This window comes from Sinocyclocheilus grahami, unplaced genomic scaffold (genome assembly GCF_001515645.1).
Source record: "Sinocyclocheilus grahami isolate Dianchi unplaced genomic scaffold, SAMN03320097.WGS_v1.1 scaffold1318.1, whole genome shotgun sequence".
Classification (NCBI taxonomy): Eukaryota; Metazoa; Chordata; class Actinopteri; order Cypriniformes; family Cyprinidae; genus Sinocyclocheilus; species Sinocyclocheilus grahami.
The window spans coordinates 48506-65883 of NW_015506497.1; the positions used below are offsets into that span (position 1 = coordinate 48506).

At 31.5% G+C, this 17378-nt stretch overlaps 1 protein-coding gene across 1 annotated transcript in view; it reads right to left on the bottom strand.

Moving 5' to 3' along the window:
- Positions 1 to 12775: 12775 nt before the first annotated feature.
- The window catches only part of LOC107569160 (ephrin-A5b), a 138555-nt gene continuing 133952 nt past the window's right edge, over positions 12776 to 17378 (bottom strand). The window contains exon 5 of the mRNA XM_016255171.1: positions 12776 to 14009. Coding sequence (XP_016110657.1) covers positions 13885 to 14009 — 125 coding nt within the window. The 3' untranslated portion in view covers positions 12776 to 13884. The remainder of the gene's footprint in view (positions 14010 to 17378) is intronic.

Here is a 17378-nt window from a genome sequence, read left to right on the forward strand (position 1 = left end):
ATACTAAAATAATACTGTTCAGCATATTATAATGATTTCTAAAGATCTGAAGACTGTAGTAATAATGCTGAAAATTCAGCTTTGCATCACATAAATAAATTACATTTGAACACATATTCACCTAAAAAAGAGCTATTTTAAATTGAAATAATATTTCACAATTTTTACTGATCAATTTTTTCATAATATTTGATCAAATAAATACAGCCTCGGTGAGCAGAAGAGACTTCACTAAAACACCCCCAAACCTTCACGGGTAGAACCAGCACAAATGCTACAGTATCAGTAAAAGTGATGTTTTCTTAAGAATGTTGCTGATTGATGTTTACTTCCAGATCTTTACATTTTTATTGGTTTTAGGAATACTGTGATGTTGCGACTGCAGGTTTTCACTGGCTTCGATTTTACCCCTGAAGGAAGCTCCATCGGCTTTGAGACGAAATGAAGGGGATGGAAAGCTTCTCCCTGCACTCCACAGGTACATGCACAGATGAAAGGAGGGAAACTATTTAAGGACACTCTAAAATACATTAGCAGCCACTCAGAGAGCTCAGCGGAGAGCGAGCGCACAAGAGCACCTTAAGTGCTTCACCTCATGCTGCAATATTAAGACATGAGAGACATTAGGAGCTCCAGGACACAACGACATGTTTTCTGACCACCAAATCATGTGGAATAGAGAAAAGCACATTCCTATTGATTATAACTTGGGCCGTCGGTAATCAAACACACATTACTGCCATGACAACAGATGAAAAAAATAGCTGGAAAGGGTAGGCTCTGAATTTACTGCCACTCATGTGGCCTGTCAGAGCGTTTTCATTATCTAATGGAAGATTTGCTCAGGCAAATGCTCTGTTTTTTCTCTTTCCTTTGCTTTTCCTTCTTTCTTATCTGATGAAGTCGAGTCGACCCTTTGGGAGCTTTAGTGTGTTGATCCCATGCCGTTCTTCTAGTTACACTGCAAAAAATGACTTTTTTCCTCAGTATTTTTGTCTTCTTTTCCTGTACAAATATGTAAACATTGTTAAATCAAGATACATTTAGTGGAAGAGCTCAATTAAATAAGATATTAAGTCTTGTTTTCTAAAAAATTTGTTAAAATTGAGTTTATGACTAAAACAAGAACTAGCTGAAATAAAATAATAAAATAAAATAAAACGTATTCATTCAGTTAACATTTTAAGTTTTTATTTTATTGTTTTAGTTAGCTATAATAACCCTGGTGTAAATATATAATATACACACATTTATATCAAAACATAAGCTGTAAGCTATTTCTTACTTTTTGCATTTTTGTCTTGTTTTGTCTTGAGAAACAAAATTATGTAATATAATAAAACTGGTTTTCTGAAAAATGGGTCAAAATTAAGTGAGTTTATAATTAAAACAAGAAAAAAAACTGCCAATCTAATAATTATTCATTATTAGTTTATAAGAATAATAAGCTTACCTCAAACAAATGATTTTCTAAACATGTATTTTGGTCTTGTTTTTCTGTAAAATATCTAAACAATCCTACATTTACTTGAGACGCAAAGTTACATAAGATATCAAGTATTGTTTTATGAAAAAAATATTATTTCATAAAAAATTGTTACTTTATGCTTAAAGCAATATCAAAAATCTACCTGTGGAGTCAGAAGAAAAAAAAACAACAACTAATTTTTCTGTTGAATTGTTGATTTTTCTAAGATTTTTTTTAAAGTATAAAATTACTTCATTTTGATATTTTTTTCCTCAGAAAATTAGACTTAATACTTGAATTGTGCATCTCAACTAAATGTGTCTTGATTTAAGAATATTTAGATATTTGCACTTTAAAAAAAGTTAAAAATACCAAGAAAATTTAGCCATAATTTTTAGAAAACAAGACCTAATATCTATATCTGCCTACCATCATTTTGCATCTGAAGTAAATGTATCTTGATTTAAGAATGTTTAGACATTTGTGCTGGAAAACAAGACAAAAATATTAAATAAGAAAGTATTTTTTGCAGTGTAGAGCCACAACATCTACTCTTCTGAAACTATAGGACATGTACTCTGTGCTTCATTAACAAATCATTAACAAACATTACATAACACGTAACAGATCGTTAGTTAAATTACAATTCTTACAAATTTCACCATAAATCACCATAAAAACATTTAGTTGAACTTGATGTACTAAAATAACTAAAACTGAGACATAACTATATAGACATAAAAAAACCCTAATAAAAATGACCCCCCCCCCAAAAATTTTTTTTTATATTATATTAAAAATGTTATAGATTACAGGGTTATTATAACTAATAATAACCCTGTAATCTATAACATTTTTAATCTAATAATTTTTTCTATGACACTAAAATTAAATTAAATTAAATAAACCTAAAACCATTTTTAAAAGTTAATAAATAATTATAAGAAAGTTTTGTTATTTAAAATGAAATTTTACTGAAATAAAATCTAAAAAACCTTAATCTTATTTTAGCTGGTTGCCAACATTTCTCGTTTTTATTTAGTTTAACGTTATATAGTAACGAAAACAAAACATAATTACTAAAAGTAAAAATAAAAATAAAATGACAATAGAATATACAACAATGAAAATTAATAAAAAAATTAATAAAAATATAATAGTATCTCAGTTATACTAAAATAACTATTTTAGGTTAATGAACATACATTTAATTCATTTTAATTCATTTTGAATTTCATTCTGTTTTTCTTAGCATTGAGCATTCAATCTCTGTGCGTTTATTACAATCCCAAATGTTCAGAGGTTTTTTGTTTATTGCAACTATTTAATTTTTTTAAAGTGACATGCAGTCATCTTGAATAAAAATTATAATTATAATAAATGTTAATGAATTCAAAATGATTGCATTTCACTTTTTAAATGCAATAATTGCAATAAACAAATAATTGCATTAAACTGAATGTTTGGGATTGAAATTAAAGGGATAGTTCACCCAAAAATGAAAATTCCGTCATTAAGGTGATGCGGAGGAGACGAATTGTTGAATAAAGTCGTTTTTTTTATTTTTTTTTTCTCGTTGCTTCGTAAAATTACGGTTGAACCCCTGATGTCACATGGATTATATAACCGATCTCCTTGCTACGTTTATGGATATTGGTTGTGTTAGGACACTTGATGTCTATGGGAGGGTCAGAGAGCTCTCAGACTTCATCAAAAATATCTTAATTTGTGTTCTGAAGATGAACAGAGGTCTTACGGGTTTGGAAGGACATGAGGGTGAGTAATTAAAGGCACGATATGTAAGATTTGTTATTAAAATATCCAAAAGCCACTAGAACAGTGGTATATATTTTGCTGACTTGTGTACTTGCATTATCCCAAATGTTTCGAAGAATGTTCAAATCCAGAGAAATAAGCAATTTTAACTAGTGACACGGAGCGTGTCTATAGTGTCATTGTGTCGCCTGTCATCAAACTACGCCTTTGTCTCTTTGTTTGTTTTGAATACGCACCCTCTAGCGGCAAAAATTACATATTGAGCCTTTAATGACAGAATTTTCATTTTTGGGGTGAACTATCTCTTTAATGCAGAGCGATTGAATGTTCAGTGCTGAGAAAAATGGAGACACATAAAAAACGCTTTAAAAGGCTGTAACTCTAATGGTTTCCTGTCATTTTCTATTTCTCTCGTATTCATTGTGGATTAGGACTCTGTAAATGGAGGCTGTTTTTCATTATACCACACACAGCTCACGCTCCAGCACTCAATGAAAAAAACATCGTCACCCGCCGCAGCCTTCAGTAAAACTTCACAACTCGTGTTTTATCAGGATTTGCTGAATTCGGGGTGTTTCAGGCCTCACGCTGGCAAAGCAGACAAACTTGATGCAGTTACAGAAGTGCACTAGTGACTGATGACAATTAGTGCTTAATGGGTCTGATTTTAGGGGATTTTTTAAAATGAATGTGTCACATTTACAATGACTGTCGAGCTTCATTCTGATAATGGACCAGAGTGTAAGTTAGAGACGTATGGATGGAAAACAACACCGCTCTTCTCTTTGTTTTAGAGGGCAGAACAAAAACTAGAAGAGAAGCATTCAGTTTGAATGAGGACTTTACAAAGCCTTGTCTAATGAGTTATTTAGATGTTATGTAATCTGAAAACATGCAGTTTGAAGAGAGATTCGAAGTTGCTTATGAGGCATGCGATGTGATGGAATAAAAACAAAAAATGAAATAAAATAAATTGAATTAAAAGGAAATAAAATATAAAACTTTTTTTTTCAGCTTGTTGCCAAAGCAACATTTTCTCATTTATTTGAGATATAATAATATATATATTTATTTTGATTTTAGGTTTGAAAGCTATGTATTTGCTATAGGTACGTGTATATTGTTTGTTTATATCAGGGTTATTATAGTCAACTAAACCAATAAAAAATCATTACATGAAATCAATGTTAACTAAACTAAAATAATACAATAAAAGTAAAATAAAATAAAAATAAATATTAAAAAAAAAACTTTTTTTCATTTAGTTGACAAAGCAGCATTTAAACAACTGAAATACAATAAAACTAAATGACATAGATATAGAAATAAAAATAAAATACTTTTTTCAGCTAGTTGCCAAAATAAAATTTGAACAATTGAAATGCAATAAAATGAAATAATAAAGTGAAATATAAATACAATAAAAAATTACTCTATTTTGTTTAGCTAGTTGCAATAAAACAGCATCTACAGGATTATTTGTAGATTTCTGCAGGTTATTCGTCTTGTAGGTAAATAGATTTGACCCAAATATTTGTTATAAAGGTCATGATTAAACACTAATCGCTATTCCAGATCTTTTTCCCTACGCTTTCCTGTAAAGCCTCAAGACAATTAGATTGCATTGATGGCATTTCATAGGATTTGGAAAAAACTGAAAAACCTTCCCAAGATTCGATTTCTAATTTCAGAAATCTGTTCGTCCGTGCCAGACACAAATATGAGCACAAGTCAGGGTGGAAAGTTTCATGTAAAATTTGGATTGATGCCTTGCTATGATTATATGCTTGATAAGGGTGTTTGAGATGGAGTTGCTCTTTGAAAAAGTAAAGCTAATAAATGTTAGATCCACAATAGATCCATTTTTAATGATTTGCTATGGTTATGATTAAACCAATATTGCATGTAGATGATGTCAGACTTTATTATATGTTGTGTTTAAAAGTGATATAATAATAATCTAATCAAATAATAATAATATATAATATATATATATATATACAGTAAACACACACACACACACACACACTTTATTATAATGTTTATTATTAATTATTTATTCTGTAAATTGTTATTATACATTAGTAAGTTAAATAATATTATAAAATTAAAAATACAAAAAAATCCTGGACTTTAATTTTTTAAAACAATGTCTACAAGTATTACAATAAACAATATCTTATGTTCTAGACACTTTTGTATGATAAGAAAATGGGTAATTCATACTGAAAAATGAAATGAGAAAAAAAATTAATTGTTTAATTTTAATTTATTTATTTTTTGACTTGTCATGTTACAAAAGAACAGACTCAGTTCAGTTGTATAGTACATTTGTATTGTAAAAGCATTTGAAAAATAAATACAATATCACTTGTACAATAATAGATGCAAGAAAAATAAATTAAAGTGAGAAATCAGTTCTCTGTTCTCATCTTTTCATTACAGTGAAACCCCTGGCTGCTGTTTTCTTATCCTCCCAACACAGAAGAAGGCAAACCACTCCATATGACAGGCTTTTGGGTAAGACTCACGTGCAAAATCCCCGTCATAACTCACATCTCTCCATCTGCGCTGAATTTGTGCTGATGAGAGCGGCCAAGATCAGCGGGCGTTTGATGAACCGCTCGCATTGGTGCTTTATTTGCCTGAATGATCTAATCTCAGCATTAACATTATTGCTTTTGTCTGCATAAAGGGTTATATTTCACCGTAATGTTGTGTGTTGCTGTTTAGCCCCAGAAGTGTAGTGTTGGTTTAGTCATGTTCAGTATTGTTACAGATTGTATCTGCATTTACTTTAATAAATCTATTACAAAATTGTTTAGGATATTACAACCAGGGTTATTTTTAGTATCGTTGATACTATTATAGTTCTTAATTAGTATTTTATTAATATAGTTTTAATTTTTTTATTTTGTGTTTTCATTTTAGCTTTAGTTGAAGTTTTAGTAACTTTGCAGTGTTTTTGTCATTTTATCAGTTTTTTTTAATTTTGTTTAAAAATGTCTAATATAGTTTTTATCCATTTTTGTTTTAGTTATTTTATACATCAAGTTAAACAAAATTAAAATGAGAAATGTTGCCTTGGCTTATTATTTTATTTTATTATTTCAGTGAAAGATTATTACAAAAATTGTTTTATGGTTTTAGTTTTACATAACTATAATAACCCTGTGTACAACAATATTTAAAAAGTCTCAAAGTCTAAAGTATAATTTCACAAATTATGGATTTGTATGATTGTGATTTTTGGGAACAAAATTAGTTCTGTTGACATGATTGCATTATTTAATTTATATTTACATAAGACTTCATAACAGATAAATGAATGACAAAGTAATTTTTTTTTTAATGAGAGGTCATTTAGACAATTATCTCATTAATTTTTTTAAATATGACATCTGAGATGTCAAATGAAGGTTCGAGGCTTGGTATAAATTATAACAAGCCTAAGAATATGATTAAAGTTATGAAGGGCTCATGAATAATTCAAACATTTATTTCACAGGAAACCAACTGTAAAACATATTCCTCTCAATACGTTCTGCTCTGCCATATATTCCTCGTATATATCTCCACAATGCTGATGGATAGCGTTATAAAATAAACTAATTAAATCTGAAAAATGAATTGTGCCAATATTTCATTCCCTGCATCGTTACAGAGTGGAGTTAAACTATTTTTGCCATCAAAGTATTAAAGGCATAAATCAGCGGTCAAATAAAAGCGTGTGCTGGAGAGTTATTGTTTGAATGGAATGACAAAATCATTAGAATCAAATTTATGACCCGCGGTCACAAAGCCTGAGAGACGCTCACGCTCGCTTCGCTACCTAATGATGTCTTCAGACTAAACTGATAAACCCTGTTCATCTTTACCAGTCCATCAGCATTAACCTTCACAAGTGTCCAGTGTGTATGTTGACTGTTGATGCATTACTTTAGGGAATAAGAGCTATCTCTTATGAAAACTATCTCTTCTGAACATGCAAAATTCAGTATAGCATTTTCTCTACGTTCCTTCATGTTAAAGGGGTCATAGGATGCTACATGCACGTTTACAAGTTGTTTGAACTGAGATGTGTGTTGGCAGTGTGTGTACACAACCACCTTATAATGATAAAAATCCACCCGGTGTTTTAAAAAAAAAATCTGGTTAAATGTTTTCCCCTTTCTCAAATCGAGCCGATCTCAGATGCCTGTCTGTGTGACGTCACACAGACAGGCGCCCCCGATCTACATAAATGCGTCTATGTTCGCGCGAATCATTCATGATCCAGCCTCGTCTACAGAAGAAGTGAGTGTAATGTTCTGTAATGGATCTTTGCAAATCGCCTTTCCTAATAATGTGCTTATTAGCAAGTTTCACGATGAATGCGGCTGAACTAAACGGTCTCTCTGAGAGCGGCTCGGAAGAAAGGGGCGGGGTGAGCAGAGCTCATTAACATTTAAAGGAAAATGCTACAAAAACGGCTTGATCTGAAAAGAGCTGTTTTTGACAGGGTAAAAAAGGTGTTTTTACACTACCATTGAGAAATTGTAACCAAACTATGTTACAGACTTTTCATTAAGACCCTAAAGAATCATCTCAACATGTGGAAAATGGGCATCCTATGACCCCTTTAAGGCAAAACACCCCAGGTGAACCTAGTAAAGAAGTAATATATTTAAAATACATTTAGTTCTTACTAAGTACAGTTCAAATCTATTAACATATTTACTGACATATTGCTCGAGACTTACTGATATAAAACTGATAAACTACCTGCATACAATGCACATTTCAATATTAAGCCAAAAATGTGTTTTAATGTCACTATTGATGAGGATTGTGTGATCTTGGAATAATATCGGTCTTTAAATGCAAGATATTTAAAGTGTACCTGAAGTACATTTGCAATAGTTCCAGTTTAGCACAATAGAATATACTTCAGTTGTCTTTAGTTGGACCTCAGCACTACTTCAGCATAATTAAAGCGCATTAAGTACAAAAATAGTTATTCCAGTTTAGCAGATTTTAAGTATAGCAGTTTAGTTTACTAAAAGTATACAATTGCAGGGTATATTTTTATTAAGTACATAAATATCAAAATGTATTTGTAGTTTACTTAGTACATAAATGTATTTCAAATACATATTAGTATATTTATTTTTCTCAATGGGAATAGAGTAAAAAAAAATCTAATTGATATCACCATCTTTTCCCAGTTGATTGATGCCATTTTTGTATTGCAAGTTTTCTGAAATGTTATGTTTAAATATGCAAACAAGGCATTATCTAATTAAATACGCCAACATTTGCAGGAATGTGCAGGACAGAAATCTGAACATTGGTTCAAAATTCTTGTTTGAGCTTTTCCTATTTTGCTATTTCATACATTTCATTGATAGATAGTTTTATGTCAAACAATCATATTCTCAAATTAACAGCAGGTTCCCACTGAGGTCAATGTATTTTTTCATGGTCATTAATGTAATAAAAATATTCAAAAGCTATTTTGCAGTCAAAACTTTAATGTTTGTGTCTACACCAAAAATAGAAACAATTATAATTCTACCCTGAAAAATATTCATAGGCCTGTGACAACTTGCCCCGACTAAACAAGCACAATAAACCAGCCGATCAATGTATTCTTGTATTTATTTAATTATTATTTATAGTTGTTCAGACACGTGTATATACAAATACAGACCTTAGATTTTTTTCTCTTTTTTTCCAAAAGTTTGTTCCTGTTTGTACATTGGGGAAAAGCAAGTACAGCACCCAGAGATGCAGAAGAGAAAATGGAAAGAGCAGAACCAGTGTAATCAGAAGTAAAGGAGTGAGTGAGATCTGAATCAACACACACACACACACACACACACACACACTGGTAGGATATCTTGTGTTCGTTAGGAGTGTGTTGACTAAGGCATGTGTAAAACTCCATCACTAAGACTAGAATGACTGCAGTCTGTAGAGAGTCGAGCAGAATTCAGAATAGAAGTGGAACTGAGCTGCAAACAGGACGCAGAATTGAGTAAAAAAAAAATTAAGTTCAGTTTTAAAGTAAATACACTTCATTTTTCAATATGAATTACCCATACATGTTTTATATCATAGAAAATGTATACAACAAAAGTATCTTTTGGATGTATTAATAAAATGTGTAAGTTGTATGGTGCTACAACTTTGTGTGCCAATAATAAGTTTGTGTCAGAAAACTTGATGCATTGATTTTAAACAGCTTTGATTCATGTCATGGTTCATAAAAGTTAATAAGTAAAAAAAAAAAAATTCCAATTGTATTTTTCAGTATGAAGTACCCATACACATTTTATATCATAAAAAGATAAAAAAACTGTAGATGTTTTTTGTAATAATTCATTGTATTTAGTTTTAAAATATATTTAGTTTAAAAAATGTAAGTGAAGTATTTTATAGTATTTTTTATTTTAAATATTATTTTCTATTTATAATAATAATGTATATAAATAAGTAATATATATATATATATATATATATATATATATATATATATATATATATATATATATATATATATATATATTTCTATAATTTATTGTTATAAATATACATAAAGTAACATTTAAGTAATTAAGTAATACAATTAATTTTTTGTATGATATAAAATGTTTTATGGACCATAAAATGAATTAAAGCCAGTTAATGCATTATGAAGTTTTCTGAAACAAGCTTAATATTAGTACACAAGGTTGTAGCTCATACCATACAAATTTCAAATTTTATTAATAGATCTTACAAAATGTTTTTTATTTTTTTTTAAGTGGAATTCAGAAATGTCCTCCTCCTGTGATTATAATTTCAATTCAACATCCTCTTTCAGTTCAGTTCAAATTCACACACAAACTAAACAGATCCCCACTCTTAAACTCTGAATGTTTCTCGACGCTGACAGAGACTCATGACTGATGTCAGATGATTTATTCTCAAAATCATTGAAAACAAACAAATAAGCAAACATCTCGAGAAACATTTTAAAGCAGTGCTGGATGCTGTTACCCAAAGCGCTTTGTGCAAAACTACAGCACTGTCCTGCGTAACCTTCTCATTTCAGTGGAACTACAGCACACACGCGGACGTGTCGAGAAAACAAGAGGTGAAAACAGCCAAAAGAACACTTTATTTAACATGTTTTGTCATTATCAAGTCCATGCACATGCCACATTATGAAACCAGCAAGTTCCTTCCGTTAAAATCACAGACAGTCCGGCAAACACAGCATCATCTGAACAAACGCTGCACCTTTGAACTCCATCCATCCTCATAGAAAACCAAAAACATTTAAAAACGGATGAAGCGATCCTATTGGCTCAGGGCTTCAGGTGGCCTCTGATTGGCTGCATTTGTCGTACGCAAACATCGCAACGTTTCACTTTTTGCACTAATTTATTTTATTTTTTTTTAGAAAAGACATGTGAATCAAATTAATACCTTAATATCAAACATTATGTACAACACATTTTGATTATAACATTGTTTGTCGTACGCAAACATCGCAACGTTTCACTTTTTGCACTAATTTATTTTTTTTTTTTTAGAAAAGACATGTGAATCAAATTAATACCTTAATATCAAACATTATGTACAACACATTTTGATTATAACATTTAACGTGGTATCCATAATAACAAATAACAGTGATGCTGAATTATAATAATTAGTGTTTAATGACGTGTCTATTTTTCCTCGTCCTCCAGAAAGGTACAAAAAACAAGTAGTATTCTAACACTATAACTGTATAATTTTGACTACTTTAGGATACACAGTATCCATTTAATAAGCTGATTCTGTTTCCCAGTTCAAAGTGTGTACAAAGCGTGGTATTAATGGTAATAATTGGAGTACAAATGATACAAATACTACTGAAGCTGATTTTTTCAGAAGTTTCTTTCATGGTTTCTAGTGTAAACCATGAAACGGAGCACATATGGTGTGTTTCCTCGAGTCCTGATGTGGCAAAGTCGAGCTGCTGAACTCGCTTGGTTAACAAAAACAAACAGGACTAGCAGACGCAAACAGGCTTATGAGAGTCAAAAGGCAGAAACCATTATCCAATTTGCAACTGTTTGAAAGTCCACCGTATTGTTTATCGTCAGTGGCGGAGCGAGTAACCAGGCAAACTACAGTCTGGGCGAATCTCACAAAAACACACTTCACTGCACAAAATGATATTTTCATAAAGAAAATGAAGCCTTTTGCATGTTTCACTTTAGAGTTTTGTTCTGCCATTTCCATTATTCTCAATGTGCTTCACAATGAGGTTGCATTTATTAACATTATTAACAATCACTTCTTGTATTCCTCTTTTGTAAGTCGATTTGAATAAAAGCATCCGCTACATGAAGTAATGTAAATGTAGCAATACGTCTACAGCATTTATGAATCTTAGATAATGTTAATTTCAACATAACATGACCTTATATGTGACCCTGGAGCACAAAAGCAGTGTTAAGTCGCTGGGGGATATTTGTAGCAATAGCCAACAATACATTGTATGGGTCAAAATTATAAATTTTTCTTGTATGCCAAAAATCATTAGGATATTAAGTATCATGTTCCATGGAAGATATTTAGTAAATTTCCTACCGTAAATATATCAAAACTTAATGTTTGATTAGTAATATGCATTGCTAAGAACTTAATTTGAACAACTTTAAAGATGATTTTCTCAATATTTAGATTTTTTTGCACCCTCAGATTCCAGATTTCCAAATATTGTCTGATCCTAACAAACCATACATCAATGCAAAGCTTATTTATTCAGCTTTCAGATGATGCATAAATCTAAATTTTGAAAAATTGACCCTTATGACTGGTTTTGTGCTCCAGGGTCACATATGATCATAACTAACATGAACAACTGTATTTACATTAACAGATTTATAAATGCTGTAAGAAATGCATTGCTTTTTTTTTTCTTTTTAGCTCTTGTTAGCTAACATTAACAAATTAGACCTACACAATAGTACCTTTACAATAGTACAGTGTAACTCATTTTTGATTATTGCAACTGATTTACTAATTACTGTAGTGATATTTTATCTTCTTAAGAACTTAATCGTCAAATATTTAAACGGTAATACAACAGATACTATGGTGATAAATAAATACTTCATTTAATGGTGAAGTGTGTGATTTTTGTGACACCGAACACAATTTTAATAAATCATTTTATAACTTAAAAATGTAATGTAATAATTAAAAAAATTTAATTGCATATAAATTGCATATCTATATAACTACAATAATTAATATGTAATTATATATTATGGCATTTTTTACAATTATTAAGTTACATTTTTAAATTATTATAATATACACACAACACCTTTAAATGATGTACTCTTTTAAATAAATGATCAAATTAAAATATAGAACAGAATATAAAAATTCTGTATAATTACAAAATTATAAATGTAATTTAAATATATATATATATATACATACATTAATTAATTAATTCTAAAATATGCTTCATTTTGTTTGTTGAAATTATTATTATTTTTTTTCGATTCTGTGGTGAAATATGATTTAGGTTTGGTGAGATTCACCCATCGGTTCTTCTATCGTATAAGGCTTCGGGAGGAGAAAAATGCCCATGTTCTAATGTCTTGCGTATGTCGCATCAGCATATTAAACGAGTCAAAAACGGCACCAATTAACAGCTACAGAACAAACTAATGCATTAATGAAATCAACAAATGAAACTAAACTTGATTTTCTCCGATGGAAACGCTGAACTCAAAGCACTTCCAGGAGATATTAGTATAGTGTACAGTATAAGGCCTATTCAAACAAATGCTTATTTTTTCCACCCATGTAAAGGGGGAACATCGTGCGGAGCCCCTTAACGTATTTGGTTCCTAATAGAGAGTCGGACACACAGTTATGACAAGAAAAGAATTTCCATGATCCGTTAATGTTGATATCTCATATCAATTGATAAAAGGTCATAGGAAAAATATAGATATTTATGTTGCAGTTACGTTTATCTTACAAAATACAAAATCATTGTTTTTAGTGGTGTGGTCTACTAAGACAAGTCCCTCGAATTGCAGTAGAGAATCAAATCTAAATTCAGACTAACCAATACAATACGTCTTCCTGCGATTGGGAAAGATCCTGCTGCGAGATGCATAACAGACCGTTTCCTCCGATGCATTCTGCAATTTGTTAAGGGAAGGCAGACGAAGGACGAAAGGCAAGTCTTTGTGTATATATAATATCGCTAACAGCAGAGCCGGTGAACTCGGGTTGATGTTTATGTCTGTTTTATGTGAAACCGACCTAAAAACCTCCAGTTCTCACGGAGCGCTTCTTAACGCATTCTCTAATTACCCACAAAAAAAGCGACTCGCTCCCAATGGACCCAAATCAAATCTGTGACTCCGCCCCCTTCCTCCCAGCAGCCAATCCCCAGTGACCGGCCGCCAGTCGATTGGTTAAACGGGCGATCTGCATTTCTTCTTTGCACGGCTAATTGACTTTTCTTAATCAAAGACAGCAAAGGACCACTTAAATATTGGAAAACAAAACGAAAGCGCAGCAGACGTGTTCCTGGTGGATCTCAAGACACGTGGGGTTTCCCGGGGGCTGCTTGAGGGGCCGGTGAGGGGCTATAAGGTGAGGAACACAGAGATGCAGAGCAGCAGCAGGGCCAGCAGGGGCCCCGACGTTTGGTGCCGCAGGCCTGAAGTCGACACGTCGCTCCGGGACGGTTCGGCCTCGTGACTGGTGTCGTCTGGAAGTGAGGAGACCAAAAAAACGTTAGCCATTTTTGGAAATTATTTCAACATTTACATTCCAAGACCCACCCACCCCATTACAATTTTATATATATATATATATATATATATATACATTCACAAAACAGTTAACAATAATGGTGCCAAAAGTGTTTAACTAAAACCATTAAAAAAACATGAAATGCTTGAAATAAAATAAACTTACACTGAAATAAAAATTACAATAAGTATTTCACTGAAAAAGTTTATTTCAGCAAGTTGAAAGGCAACATTTCTCATTTTAATTTAGTTTAGCGATGTATTCATTTGATAAAAATTAAAACTAACAAAAATGTGAAAAACTACGTAGACATGTTTAAAAAAAACAACTAAATTACTAAAACTTTAACTGAAAATTAAAATGAAAACAAAGTAATTCAAAATAATAATACAAGCTTTAAACGTGACCAAGTGATACTAAAATAATGTTTTGTGCAGCAGGTTATAGGGCTGTATTATATTAGACATATTTTATAATATTATATATATATTTGTTATTTTATATATATAATGTTTTATATTTTATATATATACTGTATATATTTTTATGGATCGCATTTTAATGGTTTAATTAAAATGTAATTACAATAATAATGCCTTAATGTTTTTTTTTTCATTTTCAGTTTTTCAATTTTCATTTTTTTCAGAGTTAGTACTCTGTTTGTGGCCAAAAACTCAACAAAATTACATGCATGTCCATTTGCCATTTAAACTTAAAGCAGCAAATAACCCCAGCATCCTCAGTAATAACGGAGTCTCGGTGCAGTTCTGCTGGTTTATTGGTGCAGACACAGACTGCGGTTATCATCAGTGAGCGTGATATGGCTTTGGAACGCACAGCGTCTCTCTGAGGACGTCAGCGGGAGAAACAGACAGGTGTGGCGCTAAAGGAGATAGATAAATATGCTTGGGAGGGGAGGACAGAGCAGTTTGCTGGCTCATTCAGGCGGCCAGACAGACACCTCCAGCCTCTCAGTGGGGATCTGGACTAATAAATCAATGCCTCCATCATGACACGGCGCCTGCCAGCAACCCATGCCAGGGCGGGTGTGTGTTGGCAAGGTGAAAATGCATGAGAAAACAATACTGTGTTCAACTACACTGACACTATCTGCAGTGTTAATTGATACAAGCGTGCATTTTCAACAGCTTTTCACCATGATCACCCACTGTCCGCTCACCGCACTGAAACTGGCTCTGTGAAATGAGAACACTTTATTTTGATAGTTCACTTCAGACATTCTAAAAGCCTTTCCACACGGAGCGCGAAAAACGAATATCGGATGCGATGGCGCACTGGAATAAAACAATAGATTTCTATGGATGCTTCCACATAGACCGCGAACATTCGCACACCGAACATGCGAATGTTTTTTTTTCGAACCAATCCGACGAATCTTTTCAGTCTCGCAACGCGAAAACACGGGCCTTCCAATCAGATTTGAGCTAGGCTCACGTGTCCGGAGCAGCTGCTGTTGCACAAAAGGGTGAGAGTTGTGGCGCTGTTTCACAAACCAGTGTAAACAAGCACAGAAGAAGAGCATCTTCTAAAAGAAGAGAGCGGATGCTGAGTTCTTGTTATCCTTGGTATTTGAGAACAGATTTATTCTCACATTCACACGTGTAGCGTTATTAAACATACAAAGGGTGCATGTGTCTGCTTATTAATCAAAATCAACTATAGATCACATCTGGAAGTTATTACAAGCACTCGATGATGGTTTAAAGTGGGTAAGCAAATACATTAATAATTACATACATTTTCAAGTGTAGCTTGATACTAATTGTACTTCTGATTATATTTTAGGATGTAGCCTATTCTTGTAAGCATTATAGGTAGTTTGTTTCTTAATTTAATGCTGTATATTGAGCAGTGGATGATGTTAAATCTATTTACGAGATACATAACTGAGTAAAAATGCATTGTTGGTCGGCGCCACCTAGCGTGCAGGCGTGAATTAGCAGAAGGCGATCAATCGTGTCATGAAAAGCACCGTTCGTCTCGCTTTTTCGCATCACGCTCAGTGTGGAAAGGCCTTAATAAATATAAGTAACTTTGCGACGTAACTTATTCTACTAACCCAAACTCTAACAGTCTACTAATACTCTGAGAGTTAGTTGACATGTAGTCGCAAATAAGTTTGAATGTCTAAAGCAGACTATAGAAATAAAGTGTAACCTGTGAAATAATCTGTAAATCTATAGGTTAGAAAGTCTAAATTTGTCAAGCATTTATTGTCTAGCCAGTTGTAGGCCTTTATGAAATGTGTTTTAATTTTCTTTAATTCTGTTTTATCTTTCCCCAATTCTAATTTAAGTTAATATTTAATTTAATTTAATAGTTTAATTACGTTGTGATAATCACAAAGCATGTTTAATCAATTTAATTCATAAAACTTTAATTTATTTAAACTGTAACAATAATAAAATAATTAAATGTTGATTTTCCCCCCCAGAAATTCTGTGTTGTCTTTTTAAATTATTCTGTGATTTTTTTCTGTATAATTTTTATTCTTTATGATTTAATACACATTTATCATCCAGTGTTTTCCATTTTAAATTTTATATTTCATTTGATTTAATTGTTTAATTAAATTTCGATAATCAAAAAGCATATCAAATGAATTGAATTAATAAAACTTTAATAATTTATTAAAATGGTAAAAAATAAAATACATAAATGTCAATTTTTTCCAGAAATGTTGTTGTCTGTTCTTAATTGTTCTGTTTTATGAGTTTTAATACAAATTTATTGTCAAACACAATGGTATTCAAATTAATGCATAAGACTTTGACAATTTAATTAATGTTTTAAAATGCATACAAAATAAATTTAAACAATTCCTTTAATTCCTTCCTTTAATTTAAAAAAAGTTTAAATTAAAATGTGAATGAAAAAAATTGAGATATTCCTTAAAACATTATGCTTTAATAAACTGTATTGCTATTACTGCTATTATCATTATTACTTTGAGAAGAAGATTCTGTTGCACAACAGTAATATGTTTCTGTCATAATTTCATCAAGTTTAACCGAACGTTTAACCAGACTAATTGTGGCTGTGTGAATTTTAAGTTTTCTTAAATTAAATGGTGAAATGCTGACAAAGTGACTGTCAGACTTCTTAATTTAATAGTCTTTTTGTGCTTTAATATACTATTCCATATTGTGATTTTATTAAATGTACAGCACTACTTTCCAAATTGTGCCATATTTGTGACATTCTGCATTTTTTATGACTGGATTCATATGGTTATGGACAGATTTGGCATTAAACGCCACATAAAAACAAAGCAAACGGTGGTCACGGTCATTTCATGTCACAG